Source organism: Belonocnema kinseyi, chromosome 4 (genome assembly GCF_010883055.1).
Source record: "Belonocnema kinseyi isolate 2016_QV_RU_SX_M_011 chromosome 4, B_treatae_v1, whole genome shotgun sequence".
NCBI lineage: Eukaryota > Metazoa > Arthropoda > Insecta > Hymenoptera > Cynipidae > Belonocnema > Belonocnema kinseyi.
In genome coordinates, this window is record NC_046660.1 from 37505804 (window position 1) to 37533459 (window position 27656).

Sequence of the window (27656 nt, forward strand, 5' to 3'; positions counted from 1 at the left end):
TTTAATGTCATTAAAACAACCTAAAGTGGAAAAAGAATTTTATAAGATCATTACATCGGGATTTAAAATCGAAATTTGTTTTCTACGAAACATGTTTTTCGCGTTCTGTGTCCGAAAATAATTGACACGTACTTTTTTGTTTTAACGTGATACTCGAAAATCTCGAGATACTATTTTCCAAAATTTGTTAATCAGGAAAAATCATTTGTTTTTAATCGTTCACTGCAAAAGAAGTTTTGAAAAGAAAAAATTATTCTAGTACTAAAAATACGGAATCACCCACAAGCTTTGCAAATAAGCATAATATACCTCCTGTTTTTTGTAAATAACAATATAGTGCATTTTTCTAAACAATTTTATTTATTTTGAACTTGGAACATCCCCCCCCCCCCCGTTTTATTACCTTACAATTTTTGTTCAAGATTATAAAAATTCGTTACTAATTTTCGTTACCATTTTAAAAAGTAACTTGTACCATAACTTAGTCACGATTTTGTGCAATCACTTGAAACTTTAATTTAAGTTACTTTTTGTTTTTTGTGTTACTCTTATATTCAGAGATATTTATGGGTCAGTGGATAGAAAAACAATCTCTTTTGGTTGAGCGTTCAGCTATTTTGTTACAAATTTCATTTCAAATCTTTTTTAGTTCTAAAAATTTCAACTTTTATATTTTTCGTTGACAATTCATCTATTTTGGATAAGAATTTAACTACTTCATCAAAAATTCATGTATTATGTTTAAAAAATTATTATTTTTGTAATAAGTTCTCTTATTTGGTTGAAAAGTAACTTTTTTTAATTCATATTTTCGGATTGAAACTGCAACTGTTATGTAGAAAATTCTAGTTCAACTATTATTTAAAAAATTCATTTTTTCTGATTGAAAATTTAACTACTTGGTTAAAAGTTAAAGTACTTTGTTAAAAATTGAGTCTCCTAGTTAAAGATTCATAATTTTAGTGGAAGAATGATCTATTTGCATGAAAATTTAACTATATTGTTTCGAATTCGTTTTTTAAAAAAGAAAATTCAACTATATGTTTAAAAATTAACTTTTTTGTTGAAAATTCGTCTTTCTTTGTCGAATTATTTTAATTTAATTTTAAGTCTATTTTGGTTGAAATAATAGCACTAAAAGACTTGAATTTTCAAACTAAAAATATGAATTTTCAACGAAAAATTGTCGTTATTTTTTAACCAACAAGTTTGGTTAAAATAATAGCACAAAAAATTGAAGTTTCAAACTAAAAATATGAAGTTTCAACGAAAAATTGTCGTTATTTTTTAACCAACTATTTTGGTAGAAAGTTCAACTAGGTGGTTAAAAAATATCGACAATTTTTCGTAGAAAATTCATATTTTTGTTTTGCAAAATTCAATTATTTTGTTGAGAAGATTTTGTTTTTGGTTTGAAAATTTATCTATCTTGGCAACAAAAATTTCTACAGAGGGTTCAACTATTTTTTTTTTATTTTTAAATTAAATTTTTTTATTTGAAACTTAACTGCTTGCTTGGAAATTGAACAAGTTTGTGGAACTTGTTTCTTTCTTGGCTTAAAATTCGGCTTTTTCGTTTCAAAATTCATCTCTTTTGCTAAAAAATTATCTATTTTGTTGTTGCACTTTTAGTATAAAATTAATCTAATTTGGTTGAGAATTCAGGTATTTTGTTAAAAATTCATCCATTTTGGTGAAGGTTCAACTAGTTAGTTGAAAAAGACAAAAAATTTGGTTGAAAAATCATATTTTCAGTTTGAAAATTAACGTCTGGTTAAAGGAGTTTCTGTAGAGGGTTAAGCCATTTTTTGACTAGTCTTTTATGGTTGAAAATTTAACAACTTGATTGAAAGTGAATTACAGTGAAACTCTTCAATAGCCCGAGAATTGACGCTGCGCTGCTGGTAGGTGTACCAGGAGTACCTGAACTAATTGGCTCAAAATTAACTTTTTTGTTGAATATTAATATCATGTTCTGTATGAGAGACGCTTTCTTGTTTTTAGAAACATTTCAGATATTGTTTATTTATATAATATATTTTTTAATTTCTGGAAAAATATTGTTGCATACAACAATTCATCAAAAAATGGATACATCAGAAGGTGGAGGAGTGGGACGATGATCGTGGGGGCTAAAACGTAGGCTTTGAATCCATTCCTTCGGCTTGCGGGTTCGATTCCCGCCTCGCACTCTGGAACAGTCTCGGCCGGCCAAGCGGTGAACAATAGCCTAGCAAGGGGATCTCCGGAAAGTCGTGGGACCTGTACCTCTAGAGAAAAAGGTTTTCTCTAAGTACTTGAAGCTGTTGCTCTTGGTGGTTCGGAACCCACCTTAAACTGTAGGTCCCCCTTCCACCACCAAGTAAGTGTGTGGGGGGTGTGTAAAGGAATAGAGAAAAAAGTGCAAGAAAAATTGTAAACCCTTAGGGGACACATTAGAAGCTTCCATTCCAGAAGGTGGAGGAATATAAAAATTACACCTTAATTGTCGAACGATTATAAGAATTTTGTTATAATATAATATTATATAATATAAAGAATAAAAATGAAATATAAATAAATATAAAAAATAAAATATTACAAAATATAATCTTATAATATAATATTTTGTTAAAAGTTTAACCATTTTGCTAGAAATTTCAATTATTTATTTCAAAAGTAACTTTTTTATTTATTATTCATGATTTCATTTGATTAAACATCCCGGAATATTCTGTTCTATGAGGGATAATTCCTTCTTTTATAGAAACATTTCAGATAATGTTTATTTATATAATATTTCTTTTATATGTCTGGAAAACTATTGTTACATACAACAATTCATAAAAAAAAATAGATGCCACAAAAGGTGGAGGTATATAAAAATGACATCTTAATTGTCGAGCGATTATAAGAATGCAGTGGTATCAGAAAATTAAAGAGAGGGGTGCACGTGCAAACTGGAATCCCCACCCCCGATATTTCTTACTCTAACAACGAGGTGAGGGAATGGTCGGTAGTTTCAGGGTGATACAGACGCGTGGCACCTCTCATCGAAATCCTATCGAGGGTGCAAACCATCTCTCAAAAAGTCTTTTTTTTCAATAAAAATCTTGTTTAATGACTATAAAAATTAACTGAAATTGTAAGGCCATACCGGTACCAAAAAGTTGATCAAAATAGTGTCTGAACAACTTTTTACAACCTTACCCAAACTCCTAAATAATTTAGAAAAAAAGTGAATCAGTGTTTTTTTGTGAGTGTTGTGTTTCGTTTTTTTTCTTTTTTTTTAATGCAATAATAAATTAAGCTGCAGTAATGAACGTGGTTTTAAATAATAATGCAGCCATTTATTAAAGAGAGAATCAAATTACTAAATTAATAAAAATATTTATCTAAAAATTGGTAAACAAAAATCCAAATGTCATCAAGGACAAAAGTCCTAGTACCTCCGGGAAGACCTTCTTCACCTAGAAAATTTTTTGCGCGAATTTATGGACACCTGGAAACAAGTAAGGAGGATAAGAAAGATTTCAAGTCTTCAGATGTGAAATCACCCAAGGTGGAAAATTCGCATGATCGAGTCGAACCCTGTGATGAGGAAGTGACAGAGATTGAGCGAAGACTATCGGATGAGAGACCGGATATACGGATCCGTGAACCGGAAGTCACCTGGTCGAAGAGGCCCGAAGAAGACGAGAGAAGACCCGAAAAAGGCCCAAGTCTACCACCTCTGGGCCTACCTTTTTTGCCTCATGGATTGTTCCCTGGGGGTTCATCCCATTCCATGAATCTTACCCACCTGGCTCATCAGCACTCGATACAGCAACATCTTCATGGGCTACCACTTCACGGACAATCTGATCATCATCTTCATGGATTTTCTGCTTTCCGTAAGTGATTTTTGTTCAGATTTAGGGGTCGTTCAGAAATTACGTAGGGGATACCTCCCTACAGTGGATAATTCAAGCTACAGTGGATAATCATCAATTAGAAGCACAAATAAAAGCAAGACATTAATTTAAATTTATTAACTCATGTAGTGTCTTATATATCAATTAAATTAACTACTTTACATACATTAGCATTTTTAATTAATTATTATCCGTAGGGAGGTTTCCCTTACAGCTTTCAGTGAAATTTTGAACCCCCCCCCCCCCTTTGTTATGGTCCGTGAGTTTTGATCTCCCTTCACCCCTATCTTACTTAATTTTTGCCGAATAATTTTTATCCTGAATTATTTTTAGGAGTCATCCGAAAATAACGTAAGACGATTTGGTGATTGATGGAGGGGGTTTGGCAAAGTCTTATTTATTCAGATGAATTAAGAAACCAGTTCAACTTTTGAACTGTTAGTTGAATTATTAACAAGTAATTGAATTTTCAACTAAAGCGTATAGTAGTTGATATACTAACAAAGAAAGGATTTTTATTCTAAATCACAAACAGTTGAATTGATACGAAAAAGAAGAATTTTTAACAAAATAGGTAAATCCTCAACCAAAACAGATTCTACGGAATTCTACCGAAATAGATAAATTTTTAAACCAAACACACGAAATTTCACAAAATAGTTTAGTTTTTAACCAAAAAAGAACTTTCAATGAATAAAGCAAGAAAAAAAGAAATTAAAAATCCAAATATTTTCATGTCAAAAATACGAGTTTTCTACAAAACAATAGTTGAATTTTGCAATTAAAAAGATCGAAGTTAAATCAATGAAATTATTTTTCTGCTAAAAAAACGAATTCTCAACCAAACACCTGCATTTTGAACAATAGTTTAATACTTTACTAAAAATATGAATTTTTAACAAATCACATAAATTTTCATCCAAATAATTGACATTTTAAACCAAAGAAGGTCCATATTTATAACAAAAAATGGAATAGTTAATTTGTCATTTGAATAATTAATGTGCAATAAAAAAAAAGAATTTTCTACAAAACAGTTGAATATTTGAACAAATAATTGAATTTTTAAGAACAAAGACATTTGTTTTTCTTCTCTTGACTTTTTTTCATATCGTGCGTTTTTTGGCTTAAAATTTTGATTGACGGTTGATTTAAAAAATTTTGAAAACGCTATATCTCTGAGAATTTTCTTTTTATTGAAAAAAGTCATAAGTATAAATTGTTTGTTCTTTTTAATACTATAAATATCCATACACAGAATTTTCAAATTCAGAAAAAAGTGGTCTCAAAAATTTTCAAAATGCGCTCACTTTTTGAATTTTCATAAAAAATGGCTAGTTAACGAACTCGTCCTTTCTTTTAGGACCTTAAAGAAGTGTGCCAAAGATGAATTTGATCCGTTCATTTGTTCGAGAGTTATCGTGTTTACGGACGGCCGGACGACCGGACGGACAGACAGACAGATGCCATCGTAAAAACCTCATTTTCGGATTGAGGTGGGCTCGAAACGTGGAGATCCGTTGAAAAACTGTGGTGTCAAATTTCCGACAAATCTAATACTTTCTCAATCATAAATGATGAGAATGTAAAAATGGATTTTCAACCAAAAAGATGAGTTTTTATCTACAATTATCAATCTTCAACAAAAAAATTCTTAATTCATTCAAAAAATTCTTCAATTTACAATGAAGAAGTTAGATTTTCAGCCTGAAAAGAAGAATTTTCAACAAAAAATGTGATAATTTGATCATTCAACCGAAAAATATTTCATTTTATATCGAAAAAAAATGAATTTAATTAAAAACGACGAATTTTCAACAAAATACTTGAATTGATTCCTCAAGTAAAACAGATTAATTTTGAATCAAACGTTTGCATTAAAACAAAAATTTCACCATAAAAGGTGAATTTTCAAAATAATATTTAATTTTCTACTTATTAGTTGAATCTTCAACTGAAAGGATCAATTTGCTCGAAAAAAAGGACGAGTTTTTAACAAAATAAAGAATTATCAGTCAAGTAGTTAAATATTTGACTAAAAAAATTGTTAATAAAAAAACAAATTTTCAACAAAATACCTCAATTTTAAACCAAATATTTTTTAATTTTCTACCAAAAAGACGAATTTTTAAATGAATACATAAATTTCTAACCGACTATTTAATTTTTTTTACTAAAAAGTTCATGTTTCAACCAAAAATTAAATAATTAAATTTTAATTTAAAAAATAATATAAGAAAACGAAATTTCTACAAAACAGTTAAATTCTTACCCAAAGAGAAGAGTTTTCTACTAAAATTATAAATCGTCAATCCAAACTTTTCTTCATTCTTCCAAAAAATTCTTCGACTCTCAACACTTTATTTCTTGAAAATTCACTTATTCTGTTGAAAAGTTGTCATCCTAAGTTTAAAGTTGAAGTACTTCAATACAAATTTATTTTTGTGGGTGAAGATTCATCTCTTTTGCTGAAGCATAAACTACTTTATTGAATATTGGCTTTTTTTAAATTAATCTTTTTAACAGAAAATTTAACTGTTTAACTTTTTAACGAAGCATCGTTTTTTTAGTAGAAAATTAATCTTCTTGGTTCATAATTCATATTTTTTATTGAAACTTCAACTATACTTGGCTTAAAGTTAAAATACTTTCGAAAATATATTTCCTTGCAGGAAAAATGAACTATTTTCGTGAAAATTCTTTTCATACTGAATTCAATATGATACCGATAATAATTTTGGTCCCTTTTTGTATTTTTAATTTTTATTCTTTTATTCTTCGGATTGAATCGGTCGCTATCGGAAATTACCAATAATTAAGATTGTGGATTCACTAAAGCTTCAGGCGGATTGAAATTTTCCAATCGGTTTTTTCATTCTGGGCGTGACCAATTTTGTAGGATTGGATAAAACAACTTAGTTTCTAATTTCACTAAAAGTCGCGTATTTAACAGATTTAACTAATCAAACAACGAAAATGCCACTAACAGTTTTATTGAATGTGGACAGTTTTCTTTAGATCTTGAAAACTCGTATAAGTACTAAAAAGCTTTAGAAGATCCTGTGTCCAGTATAGGGAAGTCCGGACTTTGATATCACGATCTGCTTATCAAATCCTAATATTATATATAAAAATCTATACTTTTCTGAATAGATACAGCTATATGTGTATATAAAACTGGACTATTTACGTTTTCTTTTACAGTCCTAAATCCTTTCGAACAGATATTTTTGATACTTTAGAGTTTAGATATATAGGGACTGTTCATAAATCACAAAAAAAATTGTATTGTACCCCCCCCCCCCTCTAATGTAATTTTATCCAAATAAATTTTTTCGTGAAGTAACTTATTTGTCTATTTTTTATCATTATTTCGTGAATTTACGATTAAGGATAGTGTCCATTAATGAAATAAGGTGGGGGGGGGGTAGAAAAATTTTACAAATCCTTTCTTAAAATTTCTTGGAAAAGAAGGTTGAAGTCCCTTAAATTCTTTTTAAAGTCCCTAAAATTACTCGAAATCTCTCAAAATCTCTTAAATTCTTTTAAATATTTCGAAACATTACGAGACCACTTGAAATATTTAAAACTTCTTAAAAGTCATTGTAATCTTTAATATCCGTAGAAATCTTTCTCAAACTATTTAAATCCCTTTAAATCTTTTAAAAGTCGTTGACATTACTCCAAATACCTTAAAATGTTTGATCCCTTAAAATTGTTTAAATTATGTGAACATTTTTCAAAATTCTTCGAATTCCATTCGTACATTTGAACACCCTTTTAAAAAGTTGATCTCCCTGGTAATCCCTTGATATCCTTAAAAACTAGTGAAAATCCTTTAAAATTCCTCAAAATTTCTTGAAATATTTTGAATTATTTGAAATCGCTTGAAAATTTAAAAATCCTATGTAAATTACCTTATAGTCCTTTAAAATCCGCGGAAATCTTTCTGAGCATTTTGAAATCCCTTTAAAATCTGTTTAACAAGATCCTTTCAAATTTTTGAAATCTCTTTAAAAGTCATTAAAATCTTTAAAGTCCATGGCAATCCTTCCGAATCTATGTAAATCTCTTTAAATCTCTTAAAATGCGTTAAAATCCCTTGATATCCATTACAAACTGTGGAAATCACTTTAAGTTCGTTAAGATTCCGCCAAATTTTTTGTAATTCTTGGAATCTTGAAAATCTCTTAAAATCCTTTAAAAGCGTTGGAAATTCTTAAACATTTATCAAGAGTCCGCGAAGTGTTTTTAAATCTTTAAAGTTGCTTTAAATCATGAAAATCCCATAAAAATTCCTTATAATCCTTAAAAATCCTTGAGAATGTTTCTGACTATCTTGAAATTCCTTAAAATCAATGGCAATCTTTCTGAATCTCTATAAATCCCTTTTAATCTCTCTCAAGATCTGTTAAAATCCCTTGAAGTTCTTCAAAAATTGTGGGAATATTTATGAACCTCTATAAATCCATTAAAATATTTTAAATTCTACTCCAATTACTCGAAATCACTTAAAATATTTTATAATATTCGGAGATTGTTTGAAATTCTGTGAAATGTTTTGAAATCCATTGAAATCGTCAAAATCCCATGAAAATCCTTCATGGCCCTTTAAAATATATGGGTATGTTCCTGAGTCCCTTCAAATCCTTTAAATCCTTAAAATCTTTTAAAAGCCACTATAATTACCCAAATCTCTTAAAATCTCTTTAAAAAAGTAAAAATCCTTGGAATATTGTAAAATATTTAAAAATATTACGAGATCCCTTGAAATCTTTAAAATTCTTATGAAATCCCTTGAAATACTTTATAATGATTATTATTTTTTTTTAATATTATAATGATTAAAATTTATAATTTTTTAAAAATAAAGTCCTTTAAAAAAGGAAATCTCTTGATATCCTTTAAAAACTATGGGTATCCCTTATAATTCGTTGAAATTCCGTGAAATCTTTTGAAATCCTTGAAATCACTTGAAATCTTCATAATGCCAAAAAACACTTAAAATCCTTTCAAATTCGTGGGAATCTTTCTCAATATCTTTAAATCCGTTAACAATTTCAAAAAATCATGAAAATTGCTCGAAATACCTAAAAATCCTTCATCATATTCGAAAATCCTTTGAAATCTCTTTAAATCCTCTAAAATCCATGGGCATAATTTTACATCTTTTGAAACCTCTTTAGATTCTTTGACGTCCCATAAAATCATCGAAATCTCTTTAAATCCTTTAAAATACCTTAAAACACTTTAAGATCTTTGCAAATTTTTTTAATTCTGTAAGAATTTGGTAAAATTCCTTGAAAAATTGAAATTCTCACTGAAATTGTACTAAGTGTTTCCTTTTCTTTTTCTTTCTAATGTCATTAAATCATTTCAAAATCACTGAAAACCTTTCAAATCTTTTGAAATTTCGTTTATGGTGAAAACAATTGACATAGTATTGATATATTGAGTAAAAATATTCATCATGACATGATTGTATTCTTATTAGGACTCTTTATTGGAAATTTCAAGCTCGATTTCAAGAAATACTGTAACAATTATAAGTCTGAAAATCCACATCTGGGATAGGACATATAGGAACCCATATGGAGACCCCCACACGAGAACTCATAGAGGATTATTCTACATGGATTTCTATATAAAATCGCATGGGCAAATTGAGACACGAAAGGGGATAAAAACCTATATGGGAATCCATGTGGATTCCCATATAGGTTGAAGTGACCAATAGACGTCGTCAGCATTTTCTACGAAATTGACTATAAGCTTCATCAAGTGGCTGATATCGTCTTCCTGCACACGAACAATGACTTTAATATCTTGGATATTTCAGTCTAACATCTGGAGAGTTTTGGTTTAACATAAAAACATGTTTACGCCTAATACGTTATCTCAAAAAGATATCCTATTATTATTATTACTACCTACAGTTAAACATACATTTTTCTCAGCGTACCCCTCCATTAAATGTCTTATAGATTCATATAGAATTTTTATAAAAATCTACTTGGGCCTGATTTTTTTATTGGTAGTGACGCTTAGGGAATTTTTGACACCTAGAAATTCTATAAGTATCTAGACGGATGTCCCAGTGATCTATTGTATGTGGATATCCAATTAGGATTTGAGATGATTTCTAAATGGATTCTCAAAAGCATTTTTTTTTGCTGTAAGTATTCATGTGGATCTCCATACAGGATTTTTCTGTTGACACACTTAGTATCTGAACATCTACATTTTACGTGTATCTATGTGGATACTCCCAAGATCTACCCTGTATGGAATTACAAACAGAATTTGAAGTGGTTTCTATATGGATTTTTAAATGGAATTTTTATGACGACGCCAAGTACCTATCCTCTACATGGCTCTGTATATGGATCTTCCTAAGACTAATTCTATAAATATGGACCTAAAAAACAAACTTTAAGTGATTTCTATAGGGATTTATTTTAAATCAAGCAAAAGTTCCTACTGTTCTTAATTCCATATAAAGGATCCGTAAGTCTATGAAAATCACGAAGATATTCTCCAAAACGAAATAAATATACAGAAAGAAACAAATAGAAATCACCTATGTGACTTTTGGTAATTCCATGTAGATCCATATAGACTCGCAATTCTATAAGAATCAATGAGGAACTTACCAACACAAAAATAAAGATATAAACCTATATGCATATAGGAATCATTTCAGTGACTGTTGCTAATTCCATACAGAGCCATATATAGTCCCGAAAGTCTTCTAGGATCAATGAGGCATTTCCAAAAATGAAATAAAGATGCCAGCAACAGCAGCTTATGGGAAATACCTCAGCGGCTGGTGGTAATTCCAAATTGAGCCATCGAGACCTAAAAGTATTTTAGAATCAATTATGCATTTACCAATTACACAAAATAAGGATACAAACAGAAGCATATACAAATCACATAAGTTGCTGTTGGTAATTCTATAGAGCCCGGAAGTCAATAAGGATCAAGGAGGCATTTTCCGAAACGAAAGAAAGGTACCAACAGAAGCATATAAAAACCACCACAGTGACTGTTCGTAATTCTATATAGAGCCATATAGAACAGAAAGTCCATGAAAATCAATCAGGTATTCCCCAAAACGAAATAAATAAGGTAACAACAGAAGCATATAGAAATCACCTCAGTGGCTGTTGGTAATTCCATATAGAGTCATATAGATTCGAAAGTCTATAAAAATCAATGAGGCATTTTTACACACGAAATAAAGATACAAACAGAAGCATTTAGAAATCACCTTAGTGGTTGTTGGTAATTCCAAATAGAGCCACATATATCCGGAAGTCTACGAGGGTCAGTGCATGAATTTTCAAAAACGAAGTAAAATTTCCATCAGGAGCTTATAGAAAACACATCAGTGATTGGCGGTAATTCCATTTAGATTCTTATATATTCTTATATCTTTTATATACAGTCGAATATGGATTTAGTGACCCTGGATTTAGTGTTTCCGAGAATTGGCGCTGCGCAGCGGAGATGATGAGAGGAGCTGCGGGGTTGTGCGGTGTTCACTCAGCCGTAACAAAACAGAGAGAGAGAGAGAGAAAACTGGAAAGCCGACACTATAAATCCAGATTCGACTGTGGTTCTATAAGTTATTTTGTAAAGGGGCGTTTAAACCGAACCCCTAAAATTGTATAACACTTATAATATCGAGTAAAAATCAATGGTAAATTGTTTTTGATTTCGTCAAGAGATGAGAATAATGCTACTAATAAAAATGTACTAATTTTGAAACAATGTTTCAATGGTGAAAGAGGGGAGGGGAGGCAAATAAAGCTATGATGCAAATAAGATGCGATTATGTGAACATTTCTCTGTGTGGAATATGGTTGTCGTGAAAATTTATAGGCATTGTTCACGCAGCTTAATTCTGATAACCCGCGCGGCTGGATGCAACTGAGATAGAGTATATCCGCCATAACTATATTCGTTATTACAACAATCGACATGGATGTTATACACACTGACAAGGACTTATCCTCGCCTCGCCACCTCGCAGCGATATTGTGATGAGATTATGGAACGCAGTTGGCCGCATCTCAATGTGAAGTACACACCCCCGTATTTCACCATCCTACGTCAACTCGATCCTCCTCTTCGCCAAGCCGCTGTCCTGGCAACGACATCGATGCTGAGACGAACAGTGATCATGTCCATTCAAAAATACCGCATACCTTTTTTTTTTAAATCGTTTTTAGTTTTAATTTGAGTTCTGTCACAAATTTTATTGTTTCCGAGGGGGTTACCAGATCGGCAACTAGCAATTTTTCAGGTACACGTGAACTTAGGGATTCGAAGAATTAAAAAGTATTCAAGACAATTCAACTGAATTCAAGTGAAATTGAAAGGAATTCGGACGAATTTAAGAAAACTCAAAATAATTCAAAGAGTCATTCACAAAATACGTTATAGGTTCACGGGGGGAGGGCTTACAATGATCGAAAAATGTATCACGTATTTTGTAAATCCTCCCCCAAGGATATTCAAAATAATTCAAGTAATTTTAGATAATTAAAACAATTGATTGTCACCAAGGAGAATGAAATCAAATTTAGAAGAATTCAAGAAAATTCATAAAAATTGAAGGAAGTTCAAAATAATGTAATAAAATTTAAAACAATTTATGAAAATTCAGGAGAATTAAAAGAAATTCAATAGAATTAAAAAAAAATTGAATTACTCAAAGAAATTCAAAATAATTCAAGCAACTTCAAAAAAATCCAAAGAATTAGAAAAAAATAAGTTCATTTTTTAAGTTGAATTAAAACTAATATAGAAGAATTCAGGAAAATTCCAATTATTTCAAGAAAATTGAAAAGAATCCAAAGAGTTAAAAAAATCGACGATTTTCAAGTGGAATTAGAGTGAGTTTAGAAGAATTCAATGAAATTCAAAAGAATCCGAAGAATTAAAAAAAAACAATTGTCTCTAAGTGAAATGCAAGTGAATTTAGGAGAATTCAATTAAATCCAAAAGCATTCAAGGAAATTTCAAATCATTTAAGAACATTCCAAATAATTCAAAGAAATTCATAAGAATCCAACGAATTAAAGAAAATCAATTCATTTGAAGTGAAATTAAAGTGAATTTAGAAGAACTCAAGGAAAGTTAAAATAATTCAAGCAAATTCAAAAACTAATTGTCTTCCAGTTGAAATTAAAACGAATTTAGATACATTTAAAGAAATTCAAAAGAATTGAAAGAAATTCAAAATCATTCAAGAAAATTCAAGAAAATGCAAAAGAATCTAAAGGGTTAAAATAATAAATTGTTTTAAGTGGAATTGAAGTGAATTTAGAAGAGTTCAAAAAATTCAAAATAATCCCAAGAATGAAAAAAATCAATTTTCTCTCAGTGGAATTGAAGCGAATTTATAAGAATTTAAGAAAATTTAAAAGAATTCAAAGAAATTCGAAAGAATTAAATGGGTAATTCCCAAAATACGTGATACGTTAATGGGAGTAGGATCTTTCAAAGTATTAATCTCCATGTTAAGTGCAATGGAAAAAAATTCAAAATTATTCCAGGCAATTCAAAAGAATTGAACTAAAGTCAACAGAATTAAAGGAAACTCAAAAGAATTCAATGAAATTCAAAATTATTTATGTAAACTCAAAAAAATCCTAAAAGTTAAAAAAATCAATTTATTTGAAGTTTAATTGAAGAGCGAATTTAAAAAGAATTGAAGAAAATATTTCAAAGAAATTCAAAAGAATGCAAAGAAATTCAAAAGAATTTAAAAAAATTCAAAGGAACCCGAGCATTTCAAAAATCAATTGTTTTTAAGTTCAGTTGAAACGAATAGAAGTGTTTTATAAGAATTCAAGTAAATAAAAAATAATCCAAATAAATACAAAACAACTCAAAGAGTTAAAACAATCAATCGTCTCCAAGTGTAATTGTAGCGAATTTTTAAGAGTTGAAGTGATTTTAAAATTGAATTCTATCGAAGGGACCGACCGCTTTTCTTCTTGTCACGCTCTCACACTTTTTATGATAATTGAGGTATCTCGGCCTTCATTTATCAAAAATACTTCAAGTAAGGCTAAATCGAAGCGAATTTAAATAATCTTTCTAAATATTTAATAAAAAAGTTCTAACTTAATTTTTTGCAGTTATTTTTAAAAACAAGCCTATTTTTAATCCGATTTTTGTAAGTGGACTCACAATATTCACCGGCAGTGTAAATTTCTATATTACGGAATCTATAATCAGGTTCTTAATTATTAATTATTCACCAATAAGACATCAATCTGAGTACTTTACGTGATTCTATAAATGTCGATGTAAACGCGTGCAACATGATAATTAGGAGAGGGTGCCGGTTAAATGATATGCCGGAAACAGGATGCTTGAGGCTTCGCACAATCTGTCCTGGTGTAACAGGACACTTTCCCTCTTTTGAAGCTTATAGATAGAGTTCATGAATCAATTTTCGTCGTTTATAATCATAATATCTATAATCTATATATTATGAAATTAAATCCAAAATCTGGAATAAGGATATAAATGGGCATACATCATAAACAGAATATATTGTTAATAATTAATAATAATTTCCCTTACAATAATATTTCATTTCTCACAATTATCTTTTTTGAATTAGAAGAAATAATTGGAACTTCTGCTCGGTCTAGAATTTGAATTATAACATAATAGACGCCCCAATATTATGAGGTGTGACTTTCTATATCTCTTTTATGTCCAGGTGTTAATTTTCATTCGTGTGAAAAATACCGGAAACTTTGGAAGGTACCATAGTAACGAAAACCGTCATTAATCTATGCTGTTAAACAGCTTATATATATATATTATTTTTTTATTTTATCAGGTATAAGTAAATAAATAAATAATTCAAGGTTATCGCAGAATGTGATAAGCAGCACTTGGAAAAAATATTTATAAATAAAAATTTATTAAAATTCTCGTAAAAATAAAAATTAGTGATTTTATTTTACAAGTAAAGCCTGTAAATACAGATGAAATGCAAACTGAATTAATAGAAGAACCCAATAAGACAAACAAAATATTTTGCGTTGAAAGTTAATTATTTTTTATTGAAAAGTATACTATACTATATTTTTGTTTCGGAATTCATTTTTTGTTGTTAAAAATTTTACAATTTGATTACAGGTTGAACTATTTTGTTGAAAATTTGTTCTTTTTTTTGTTGAAAATTAATTTTTCCAAATGAAAGTTTAGCTCTTCCAGTTTTTGTTGAAAATTTATTGTCTAGTTGAAAATTCAAGAATTTGGTTGCAAAATTTATATTTGGTTATAAATTCGTATTTTTGATAGAAACTTAATCTTCTTGAATGTAAATTGAAATGATTAGTTTAAAGTTAAACTACTTTATCAGAGTATAAAGTTTAACTATTTTGTTGAAATTGTTTTAGTCGAAAATTAGTTTTTTTAAACTGAAAATTTAACTCTTCCATTATTCGTAGAAAATTGATCGTTTTTAGTTGAAAATTCAACAATTTGGTTTAAAATATATGTATTTTGTTGTAAGTTCGTAATTTTGGTAGCAAAATTAATCTTCTTGATTGGAAATTCAACGTCTTGGTTGAAAGTCAAACTATTTGGTTCAAAATCAATTTTATTAGTTGAAGATCCAACTCTTTGATTGAAAATTGAACTACTTAAATTAAAAATATTTTTTTAATGAATATTTTAAATTTCAAATTAAAATGTTTTATTTTTAGTTGAAAATCAATTGTTTCTAGTGTAAAACTGAACTATTTGGTTGTCCATTAACCTGTTTTTAAAATTTATATTTTTGGGTTAAAAATTCTACTGTTTTATTGAAAATTCTATGATTTTCCTACAAAAGTATTTACTTTATTATTAAGATTTTTTAATATTTCTTTTTTTTTAGTGAAAAATTCGGCTGCTCGTAAAATAAAAGTGATTTTTTTGATTAAAAAATTTTTTGTTTTAAATACCAACAATTTTTTTTTTGTTGAAAATTCATCTCTTAGGTTGAATGTTTAATTATTTTGTTGAAAATGGATCCTTTTCAATTGAAAATTCAATTTTTTTGGGTGAAAATTGAACTTCTGTGTTAAAATTTCCGATTTTTTGTTATTGTTAAAGATTTGCCATTTATGTTGGAAATTTAATTATTCAATTAAAGATTATATTATTTAAAAAATTTAACTAATTTCTTAATAATTAAATTGTTTTGTAGAATATTCGCCTTTTTAGGTTTAAAATTGAACTATTTTGGTAGACAATGCAAATTTTTGCTTAACAATAGACTTTTCTAATGAAAATTTATATTTGCGGATTGAAAATTCAACTATTTGATAAAAAAATCGCCTTGTAGTCTTGAAATTTTAACAAATGGGTTGAATTTTTTTTTTCCCTCTTGACTTAAAAAGTCTTTCTTGGTTGAAAATTCAACTTTTTCATTGAATATTTGTCTTTTGAATTCAATTCAAAATTCATCTCTTAGGTTGAATGTTTAATTATTTTGTTGAAAATGGATCCTTTTCAATTGAAAATTCAATTTTTTTGGGTGAAAATTGAACTTCTGTGTTAGAATTTCCGATTTTTTGTTATTGTTAAAGATTTGCCATTTATGTTGGAAATTTAATTATTCAATTAAAAATTATATTATTTAAAAAATTTACCTAATTTCTTAATAATTAAATTGTTTTTTAGAATATTCGCCTTTTTAGGTTTAAAATTGAACTATTTTGGTAGACAATGCAAATTTTTGCTTAACAATGGACTTTTCTAATGAAAATTTATATTTGCGGATTGAAAATTCAACTATTTGATAGAAAAATCGCCTTGTAGTCTTGAAATTTTAACAAATGGGTTGAATTTTTTTTTCTCTCTTGACTTAAAAAGTCTTTCTTGGTTGAAAATTCAACTTTTTCATTGAATATTTGTCTTTTGAATTCAATTCAAAATTCATCTCTTAGGTTGAATGTTTAATTATTTTGTTTAAAATTTGATTATTGTGTTAAAAATTTTGTATATCGTTCGTCTTCTTGGTTTGAAAATTTAACTGCTTAGTTAAAAATGCAACAGTTACTTTTGTCTTTCTTTCTTGTTTAAAAATGCGACGATAATCATCTTTTTTAAGTTCAAAATTCAACTATTTAGTTACAAATTTATATATTTTGTTGAAATTACGTCATTTTGCTTTAAAGTTCATCGATTTAGTTGTAAATCCAATTGTTTCGTTGATAAATTTTTTAAATTCACTATTTGGTTGATAATTCACCTTAGTCGGTCGATAATTCTACTATGTAGTTAAAAATTTTGGGTTGAAGATTCGACTATTTAATTTAACTTTTAAATAGTTGAATTTAATTATTTTGAATTTGAATATTCGACCTTTGTTGAAAATTCGTTTTTGTCCCCCCCCCCCCCCCTATTTTCGTGAAAAAATTGCCCTATTTTCCCTGCTTTTTAGAGAATTTTGGCCATATTTTTTTTGCGTATAAATGATTAATTTTTCAGTCAAATTTTGTATATTTACAGTCGCAAGAAGAAGGAGAAAAGAGGGAAGACCCAGAAGACAAAGAACGACATTCAGTGGAGAACAAACGTTACATCTCGAGGTTGAATATCGACGAGGAGAATATATCTCGCGGGGTCGTCGATTTGAACTCGCAGCATCTTTGAGACTTACTGAAACCCAAATTAAAATATGGTTTCAGAACCGAAGAGCCAAAGATAAAAGGATAGAAAAGGCACACCTTGATCAACAATACCGGTAAACCCTTTTTTTTTAACTATTTTTATTATCGGAAATCGGGATGACCGGGAATAGGACAGGAATTTCGTTCAGCGGGACAATCCGGAAAATAAAAAAAAAATTAATTCAGTGATCGAGATTTTTCATTTTATTGTTTTTTTATTTTAGTTTAAAAGCGTTTTGGTATTTTATTACTCTCGCAGTTTGTTCAATCATGAAAAGAAGAATTATTTCATTATTACGCTTTTTGCAATTTAATTTTTATATGTTAATCACAAATTTAAAATTTATAATTCCAACTTGAATGAGGAAATTTTCGAGAAGAATTATAATTTTGACTTGGAACATTGAATTTTTCAATAGAATTACAATATTTACTTGGAGCGGGAAATTGTTTAGATGAATTAGATATAATTCTGACTAGCAACAGTGACTTCCCACAGAATAAGAATTTTCAATTGGAACGAAGAATTTTCGAAAGTAATTATGATTCTGACTTGAAAAAGTGATTTTTCCACTATAATTATAATTTTCACTTGGAACGGAATATTTTCGAAAAGATTAATAATTCTAATTTGGAACATGGAATTTACCCAAAAAAATTACAATAGTCACTTTGATCGGGTAATTTTCGAGAAGAATTATGGTTCTACTTTGGAACCAGGGAATTTTCGAAAAGAATTACAATTATTTAAACATGGAACATGAAATTTCGAAGAGAAGTGTGAGAATGATTTGGAATAGTGGATTACAAAATTTCTTATATAATTCATATCTGAGGCAAAGAATTTTTCAAAAGAATTATAATTCTCGCTTGGTAGAGGAAATTTTGTAGAAGAATGATAATTTTGACGTAGAAAAGTAAATTTTCCAAAAGGATAACTTATATAATATACTTATAAAATTAAATGGCACAAATGGTATATAGTATAATATTATACTATTAAAATTTTTTAAATAAATAATCATTATTGAATCAACAATAAGTAGTGATTAATAAATAATAAATATATATTTCGAAAATATTTCAAATTTTAATGATTTCACAAAGATTTCAAAAATTTCGTAAAGATTTCAAAGATTGTTCAAAGGTTTTAATAATTTCCCAAAGATTTCTCCAAAATTTTGACTTTACAAACATTTCAATAATTTCACAAATATTATCAAATATTTCAAAAATATTTCACAAATATTTCCAAGTAATTCAGCAAGAACATAATGATTTCAAACAGATTTGAAATATTTTACGAAGATTTCGGACAGACTTCAGAGATATCACATATACTTAAATCATTTTACAAGGATTTCGGATATATTTCAAATAGTGCACAAAGATTTCAATAATTTCACAAATATCAAGTATTTCTCAGATATTTCCAAATATAGATTTCAAATATTTCGCAAAGATTTCGGACATAATTAAAAGATTTCACAAAGATCTCAGGTGGATTAAAAAAAAAACGGAAACGATCCGATGAATTTAATCATTCGATTTCAGAGAGGGGGGATTATTTGCCCCTCCCTATTCGATAGGGGGGAGGTGCATCGACAGTTCCCCTTCGGCTCCACCGCCTCTGAAATAAATACGGCTAATAAAGTAAAAAAAATGTGACTTAAATATTCAATCCGAATTAAAAAATTAAACAATAAGAAAAAAAACATGTTTTTAGTTTTTCAGAGTAGTGAAAATTGATAGATTCTCGTGGGAATATCGCAGTGTATTAGTGATTGAAGTACACCTGTCTGCCAGTAGCGAACAAATATAAATCCTCGAGTACAAGTGGAATGCGTTTATCCCACTTTTATCTACGGTTTATCGAGCAATGAGTCGAAGCACTCGAATGATTGCTCGATAGGCCGAAAAATACCCAATAATGCCTGAGGGGTTGACTGTGATTGGATGAAACTCGACAAGTGGGGTGTGATGTGTCGCTAAATAGCCTTAAACTGGATTACATACTATTTTCTATTGACTAGTGTCCCTACCTCAAAAAAATACAAGTCTTATCGTATTCTTTTGTGAGAAATCAAATCCTTCATGAATATCTTATATCAGTATTCTGTATCAATGTAACATTAATTCAATATTTATAACAATTAATAATTATTACTTTTTCGGGTTCTAGAAAAGGATTATAAACCGCATATTACATATTTCTGATTTAGATTGCCTAATTATGAAATTAAAATACGCGCTTAAATTTCAAGTACTATAAGATATGCATAATAATGATAAATTACAATAAATATTAAATATCGTTACATTGGCTTTCATACCATTTTAATTTTAATTTGATTGAAGTGAACTTCTTATGGAACGGTTTGAACTCGCAAAACTGGCTGACGCTTGGAGGCTGACGCTTCGAAGGTAACGCATCCTCTTCTCTCCCTCTCTTCTCCCACTGACTGACTCTTTCAATCCCTCTCCCCTTCTACCTCTCCTTCGCTTCTTCCACTTCTATTCCTTTCGCCACTCTCTCTGTCGCTCGTTTTCTCCCTCTCTTTCTCTCCATCCTTCGCTCTTACACTCACACTGAGCCTCTGACAGTATTATCAGCGTATAGCGACATGCTCTCTTCCTTAAGGTTGTGGTTCGCACACGTGCTTGAATGAATTTATTATTTTGTGTGTGTTTAAAAAAATCTAATTCTATTTTGTAAACGTATACAATTTAAAATTCACCAACCTGTTTAATTTTGAAAGTTTATAGTTTAAGCTCTTAAAATTTAAAACTATTTTTTGAAATAGGTGTAATTTTGAATAGTTTTGAAACTCTATTTTTGGTTGAAAATTGATCTGCTTTAGTTGAAAATGTATCTACTTGATCAAAAATTTGTCCTTTTATGGTAGAATATTGATCTTTTTGGTTGAAATTTCATTTCTTTGGTTGACATTTTTTTTAATAAAAAAAAATTTTTTGGACAAAAAATGTAACTTCTATTTTTCGTCGATTTTTTTATGGGTAGACATTTAATCTTCTGGGTTCAAAAGTCATCTGCTTAGTTGAAAATTTAACTATTTCGCTGCAAATATATTCTATTTGATTAAAAACTTATTTCTCTAACTTAAAATTAAACCATTCTACTTTTTGTTGGAAATTTGTTTTTTTTTTCGGTAGAAAATTTACCTTTTCGGTTGAAATTTTTTTTGTTTTTTAATGAAAATTAATTTTTTAACTAAGAATCTAACTATTCCATTTTTGGTATCAATCTTTTTTTAGGAACGTCTAATCTTTTTAGTTAAAAGTTCATCTGTTTGGTTTAAAAGTTAAGTATTTCGTTGACAACTTTTCGTTTTATGGTATGAAATTCATATTGTGCGTTGGAAATTCAAATATTTGATTAAAATGTGATCTATTTCAGTTGAAAATTCACTTTTTTGTTGAAGACTCGTCCTTTTTCAGTCGAAAACTCAATTACTTTCGTAGAAAATACATATTTTTAGGTTGTAAATTCGACTTTCTTTTCAAAAATTCGTATTTATGACTTAAAGACTCAATATTTTGAATGAGATTTTTTTCTTTATTGATTGAAAAATCTTTCTTGGTTGAAAATTCAACACTTTTGTTGAAAATTTGTATTTTTTGGTTTAATTTAACAGTTTAAAAAAATTAAAAATTAAAATATTCTTCGTTGAAAATATCAACTATTACACTTTTTGTTGACAATTAATTTTCTTTATCAAAGATTCGTCAGTTTTGTAGAAAATTTAACTATTTTCTTAAAAATTCCCTTTTTATTGTTCGAAAATGAATTATTAATGTGTGTGAATTTGGTAATATTCTTTCCCTCGAGTTTTTAAATTAACTAATCCGCATTGAGGAAAAACGACAACAATGCTTTCAAGATTTTCATGACACATCTATTTTTTATATAAAGATTAAAAATAATTCATACTTTCTTTATTTAATAAACCAAAAAGATTAAAGACTCCAATCATGCTTAAAATTTAAAAATAAATTGTAATTATAATAAATTTGAGAAATTTCATTATTTTTATTGAGCCCGCTGAAACTAATATTAGAAGTCAAAAAGGTCAAAGGTTTTTTCTTTATTTCAAGAATATTAGTTATCAATTAATAATTTCATTCTATTTCTCATTTTTGAAGAATTAAAATTATCCCAAAGTATTTTATATACATTATCAATTTAATAATAATTTACGTAAATTATTTAAAAGAAGCAACTCAAACAAACAGGAATTTAAAACGAAATATAATTATAAATAAACGTAAGAAGAATATTGAAAAGTAAAAATCTAATCTTATTTTGAATAAATCTTGGGCTCGAAAGATTCATTTTTTGTTTTGTAAAAATAAGATGTTGTTTGAATTAGAACACTTAGTCGGAGCGATTGCCTGGAAAAGAGGGTTGTTTCTAAAGGTTTAGATAATAAAGAGAGAATGAGTTTGAAAGGAGCGTGAGCGATACATCAAGGATGACAAGATAATGATTTAGCAGGGGGCATTTGGGGCACTGAAGGGTCCTTGGGCTGCTGCGTGAAGCAACATATGCTTTGAGTTGAGGGGGTGATGATGAGGCTACCCCTATTGTTGTTACATTTACCACACTCGTCAGTTCGCAGTTGGCACACCTTACTCTTAATTCTCAGATCCATTTGGTCCCACTTACTCTGATCTGTTTACAATTTCTGATATACTAATACAATTATTATTGTCCATTATTCATTCATAATGCTCCATCAACAAAATTCTACCCATTTTTTTCTTATAAAAATTCTTTTATTCCACTATCAGGGGCTACTAGTAACTTGACGGATGATTTTAAATTCCCATTTATTTTCATTTTTTATTTTTTGGTTTGGTAATTATCTTTTTGAAATTTCCATGGTTTTACTTAGAATTTGAATTCCTTTGAAAAATACTTAAAATATCAAGTCAGAATTGTAATTCTTCTTTAGGCATATTTAAAAAAATTATAGTTCCCAAAAATTGACTGTTCAGTCAGAAATACACTTCATTATCATTCTTTTTCAAATGCAGGTATAATTCCTTTGGAAAATTCCCTGTTCCATATCAGAATCCTAATTCTTTTCGAAAATTACACGTTCCAAATTCACTATTCTAAGTCAGAATTATAATTCTCCTCGAAAATTTCCTCTTCCAGGCGAGAATTATAATTCTTTTGGAAAATGCCTTGTCTCAAATATGAATTATGTTTTTTTTTTAATTCACTGTTCCAAATCAGACTCATACTTCTTTTTGAAAATTCCCCCTTTCAAGTGAAAATTTTTATTCTTTTGGAAAATTCACTGTTCCAAATCAGAAATATTACTCTTTTACAAAAGTTCTTCGTTCCAAATTGAATTGTAATTTTTTTGGAAAATGTAATGTTCTAAGTCCGAGCTATCATTATATTGGAAATATCCATGTTTTACATCTGAATTATACATATTTTTTAATTCACTGGTCCAAATCAGAATAACAAATGATTGTTTTGGGAAATATCTTTAAATACATGTTTAAAAATTATATTTCTCAAAATTCACTGTTCAAAGTCAGAAATACACTTCATTATACTTCTTTTTTTAAATACAGGTATAATTCTTATGGAAAATTCCGTATTCCAAATCAGGATCCTAATTCTTTTCGAAAATTTCCTGATCCAAGTGAAAATTATAATCCTTTACGAAACATTCACTGTTGGAATTCAGAATTTTTCTCGAAAATTTCCTCTTTCCCGGTAGAATTATAATTATTTTGAAAAATTCCTTGTCTCAGATCTGAATTATAATTTTCTTTTTAAATTTACTGATCTAATTCAGAATAAAATATAATTGCTTCGGGAAATTTCCTTTTCTAAAAAACATTATAATTTTTCTCAAAAATGGACTGTTCCAACACTCTTTTTATATGATGTATATATATATAAATTAAAATGATTTAAAAAATTGATCAATATTCTGTAGAAAAAAATATTACTCTTAAATTCCTTCAATTGTGTCATTAACTTCAGACTTCAGACTTTTCACGATTTACAGGGGGAAAATTTTTTTTTAAACAAATAATAATTATTTAAACAATTTAAAGTTATTCAGAATATACTTTAAAACTCGTCAATTATCGAATAAAAATAAATCATGTTGAATTTTTTTTAAATACCGTCTTTAGCATGAATTTTATAAAAAAACTGCTATTTTGCAGTTTTTGGGGCATTTTCCGGGCACAATTAAAGGGGTTTGGGCATGTCAAAATTAAAAGCCATTTTTCTTTTAAATCATGCTTTTTCCATTTAAAACCCTATGTTAATTTCAAAATCTCGGGGACATGGGTTTACGTTGAAAAAAATATACGGAATTTCTTTTTCCGGAAAACGAACAAAATGGAGGGGGGGTATCACAAAAAATCGAAATTTAAATTTTTGGGACACCCTTATCACACACACACACACACATTATATATAACTTCATTATATTTCTATTTTCGATCCAGATTTAATTCTTTTGAAAAATTCCTTGTTTTAGACATGAATTATATATATATATATATATATATTTAATTCATTGATTTCCTTTCCCAAAATAAAATAATAATTTTTCTCAAAAATTTACAGTCTCAAGCCCAAAATATACTTCATTATACTTCTTTTTAAAGTCCAGGTATACATTCTCTTGACAAATTCCCTGTTTTAAATCCTTTTAAGGTATTCTGTTATAAGTCAGAATTATAATTCTTTCCGAGAAATAACTCTTCCTAACTAGAATTATATTTATTTTGGAAATTTTTTAGTTTCAGATCTTAATTATAATTTTGCTTTAAAAATGCACCGATCCAGTTTAGAATTACATATAAAATATTAAAATATGTTCCAAACTTTGTCAAACTTCCTGCTCCACAAAAAGTTGAAATTTTTCACAAAAATTCATTGTACCAAGTCAGAAATAGATCTCATTATACTTTTTTTTTAAATCCAGGTATAATTCTTTTGGAAAATTCATGGAACAAAGTTAAAATTATTATTCTCATAATCAGAATTACCATTCTTCTCGAAAATTTTTCTCAACCAAGTTAGAATTAAAATTCTAGCCCAGTCAGAATTACAACTCTTTTGGAAAATTCCTTGTTGCAGATCTTAATAACTTTTTTCGAAAATTTTTTGATCCAATTCTGAATTTTATATAATTACTTTAGGAAATTTCCTGCTCCAACTTAAAATTATCATTTTTCTCAAAAATCAATTTTCTAAAACAGGAATATACTTCATTATTCTTCTTTTTTTTTTTTAATTCAGATATAATTTTTTTGTAAAATTTACTGTACTACTCAGTCACAATTATAATTCTTTTGAAAACTACACTGTTCCAAGTTCTTTTCGAAAATTTCCTCTTTCAAACCAGAATTGTAATAAAATTTCGAATTATTTTAATTACTTCCTAATTATTTCCTCATTACTCTTTCGGGAAATTCTCTGTTCCAAAGCATAATTATAATACTTTTGGAAAATTCCTCGTTTCAGATCTGAATAATTCTTCTCGAAAATTTCTTCTTCTAAGCCAGAATTGTAATTTTATGAGAAAATGCCCTGTTCCAAATAAGATTCAAAATTCGTTAAGAAAATTCCTCTTCCAAGTCAGAATGCTAATTCTTTTGGAAAATTTCCTCTTACAAATAAAATTTTTTTTAATTCCCTGTTCCAAGTCAGAATTATAATTCTTCTCGAAATTTTGTGCTTCTAGAATTATAATTCTTTTGGGAAATTCGATGTTCTTGATCTGAATTATATATGTTTTTGTTAATTCGCTGATCCAATTCAGAATTACATTTAAATTCTTCGGACAATTTCCTTTTTTAACTAAAAATTATCCCTTTTCTCGAAAAATTACTGTTCCAAGTCAGAAATATAATTCATTATACTTCTGTTTTAAATCAAAGTTTAATTGAGAATTATAATTTTTTTGATAAATTACCTCAACCACCTCAAAATTATTATTCATTTAAAAAATCTCGTGTTCAAAGTTAGAAATATAATAATTCTTTTTGCATATTTCCTTTTCAAATTCAGAATTACATAAATCTCTTCTAAATCATAATTACAGTTTCTATATAACAGATTTTTGATTAGTTTTGATATATTAAATTCAAAAGGTAAATCTGCTTCTCTTTGATTTAAAAATATTTATATTTACAATATCATATAAATACTAAAAATGTATCAAAACACTTAATATTAATTTTATTACAATTGAATGAAAAATCCAGACATTGAAATCAAAATTCCCGGGGTTTTCAAGGATTTTTTTTACACAAAGCGGATTACGTTTTCATCACGTTTTTGTACACCATTTTGGTCAAATTCAAGGATAAAAATAGACCTTTTGTATTCATTGGTTTGAATCCAAATTTTTAAATTATCTGAAAAAATATTTAGCTTTTGGAAAAAATGTTTCTCTAAAGGGGCACATTTGAAAGTAGTGCCAAATTTTATTTGAAACGCTATACTTTCTTAACTACGCGACGGTTTATTAGTTAACAAAAAATAAAATTTTTCAAAATATGCAGTAAAAGAATATTTAATCTTTTACTGGTTTGAGAATAAAACCAGATTCAGTTATTAATCTTGCTGCCTTCTTTTTTTTTGAGATAATATTTCGTTTCTACTGGCTTATACGGACCTAATATAAAAGAAGATATTTCTCATTTGTGGGAGCAATTGGCCCTTCAGATTAAATACAAAAGAAGTCACGCGATCCTTCATTTAGGAGATTATGGTTCTAGAATTGTAAGGACTGATTAATTAATATTATTACGAAGCCTCTAAAAGTTGATCATTGTCTATTAGGAAATTATTTGGCGAATAAACTTCGAATTAAAAAAAATTATATAATTGGAATTGAAATAATTTTAGATAATATTAAATAATTATATTTAACTTTATGAGACTATCAACAATCTAAAATAATTATATTATAGATAATTAATATTATTATTATTATACGATAATTAATCAAATTTTGTTATTTAAAAAATAAAAATCTCTGTTTTCTGATTTCAGAAATTACGCAATGTCCAGCGGCTTGGTCAATTTACCTATTCATGGAATTGGAAGTTTTTGTAGACTTTGTTTATTCAAAGATACTTCTGGAAACATCACAAATCACACCTGTATTCCGATGAATTTTGCAACTAACTTACCTTTGGCAAAATATTCTCACCTCAGTAGTAGTGGTAGTGAAACATCTGAAAATCCACGCAACGCAATTACTCCTACTCAGTTACTGAATTAATAATTCATAATTAATTATTTTTTCAGTAAAGGTTCAAAATTCTTAAAAACTAAAAGGTTAAACATTTTGAAACTCTAAATCAATTTATAAGAAATCTTGATTATTTCTTCTCTAGTCTTTTTGTTAAGAAACTGTACCTTTTCAGGGTTGCTACAAAATCCTAATTTCAAAATTCCCTGACCGTTATATATTTTTCTTCTAGATCAATAATCTGAATAAAAAAAAAGGTTTTTTTTCTAAGTTTATTATAAAGACTTTTAGTGACAGCAGTCATTCTGAACTTTATAAGGAGTTATCTACAAATCGCGTAACACGATTGGGAAAAGGGGTATTGAATTTTCCACAAAATACATGATGTTTCATATGGAAAAGATCAATTTGCAGTTAAAAAAATTATATATATAAAAAAACTGATTCCCAACCAGAGATAAATTTTCTACTAGAAAGGCCAATTTTCAAACAAATATTTGAGATTTCAATTAAACAAAAAAACCGGTTTTGAACCAAAAATGGAATAATTACATTTTCGGTTCAAACAATATTAATTTGTATTATAAAAAAAGGAATTTTCAACCAAAGAGATGATGATACACTTAAACCAAAAATATTTTTATTTTCATTTAAGAAAAATTTTTATTCAACCAAAAAATAAAAAATTTCAAAAAACTAGTTCAATCATAAACAAAAAAAAAATTGCTATTTAAACTAAAAAGAGGAATTTCCTATAAAAAGTTAAATTTTCACCCGAAAAAGATTTTTTGAACAAT

General features: G+C 28.1%; 1 protein-coding gene across 1 annotated transcript; it reads left to right on the forward strand.

Annotated features, from left to right (window-relative positions):
* Nucleotides 1–3400: 3400 nt before the first annotated feature.
* Nucleotides 3401–26889, forward strand: LOC117170837 (homeobox protein rough-like). The gene is made up of 3 exons (XM_033357881.1): nucleotides 3401–3872; nucleotides 17430–17664; nucleotides 26658–26889. Exons 1-3 carry the CDS (start codon nucleotides 3401–3403, stop codon nucleotides 26887–26889), a joined length of 939 nt encoding a protein of 312 aa, XP_033213772.1.
* The last annotated feature ends 767 nt before the right edge of the window (nucleotides 26890–27656 follow it).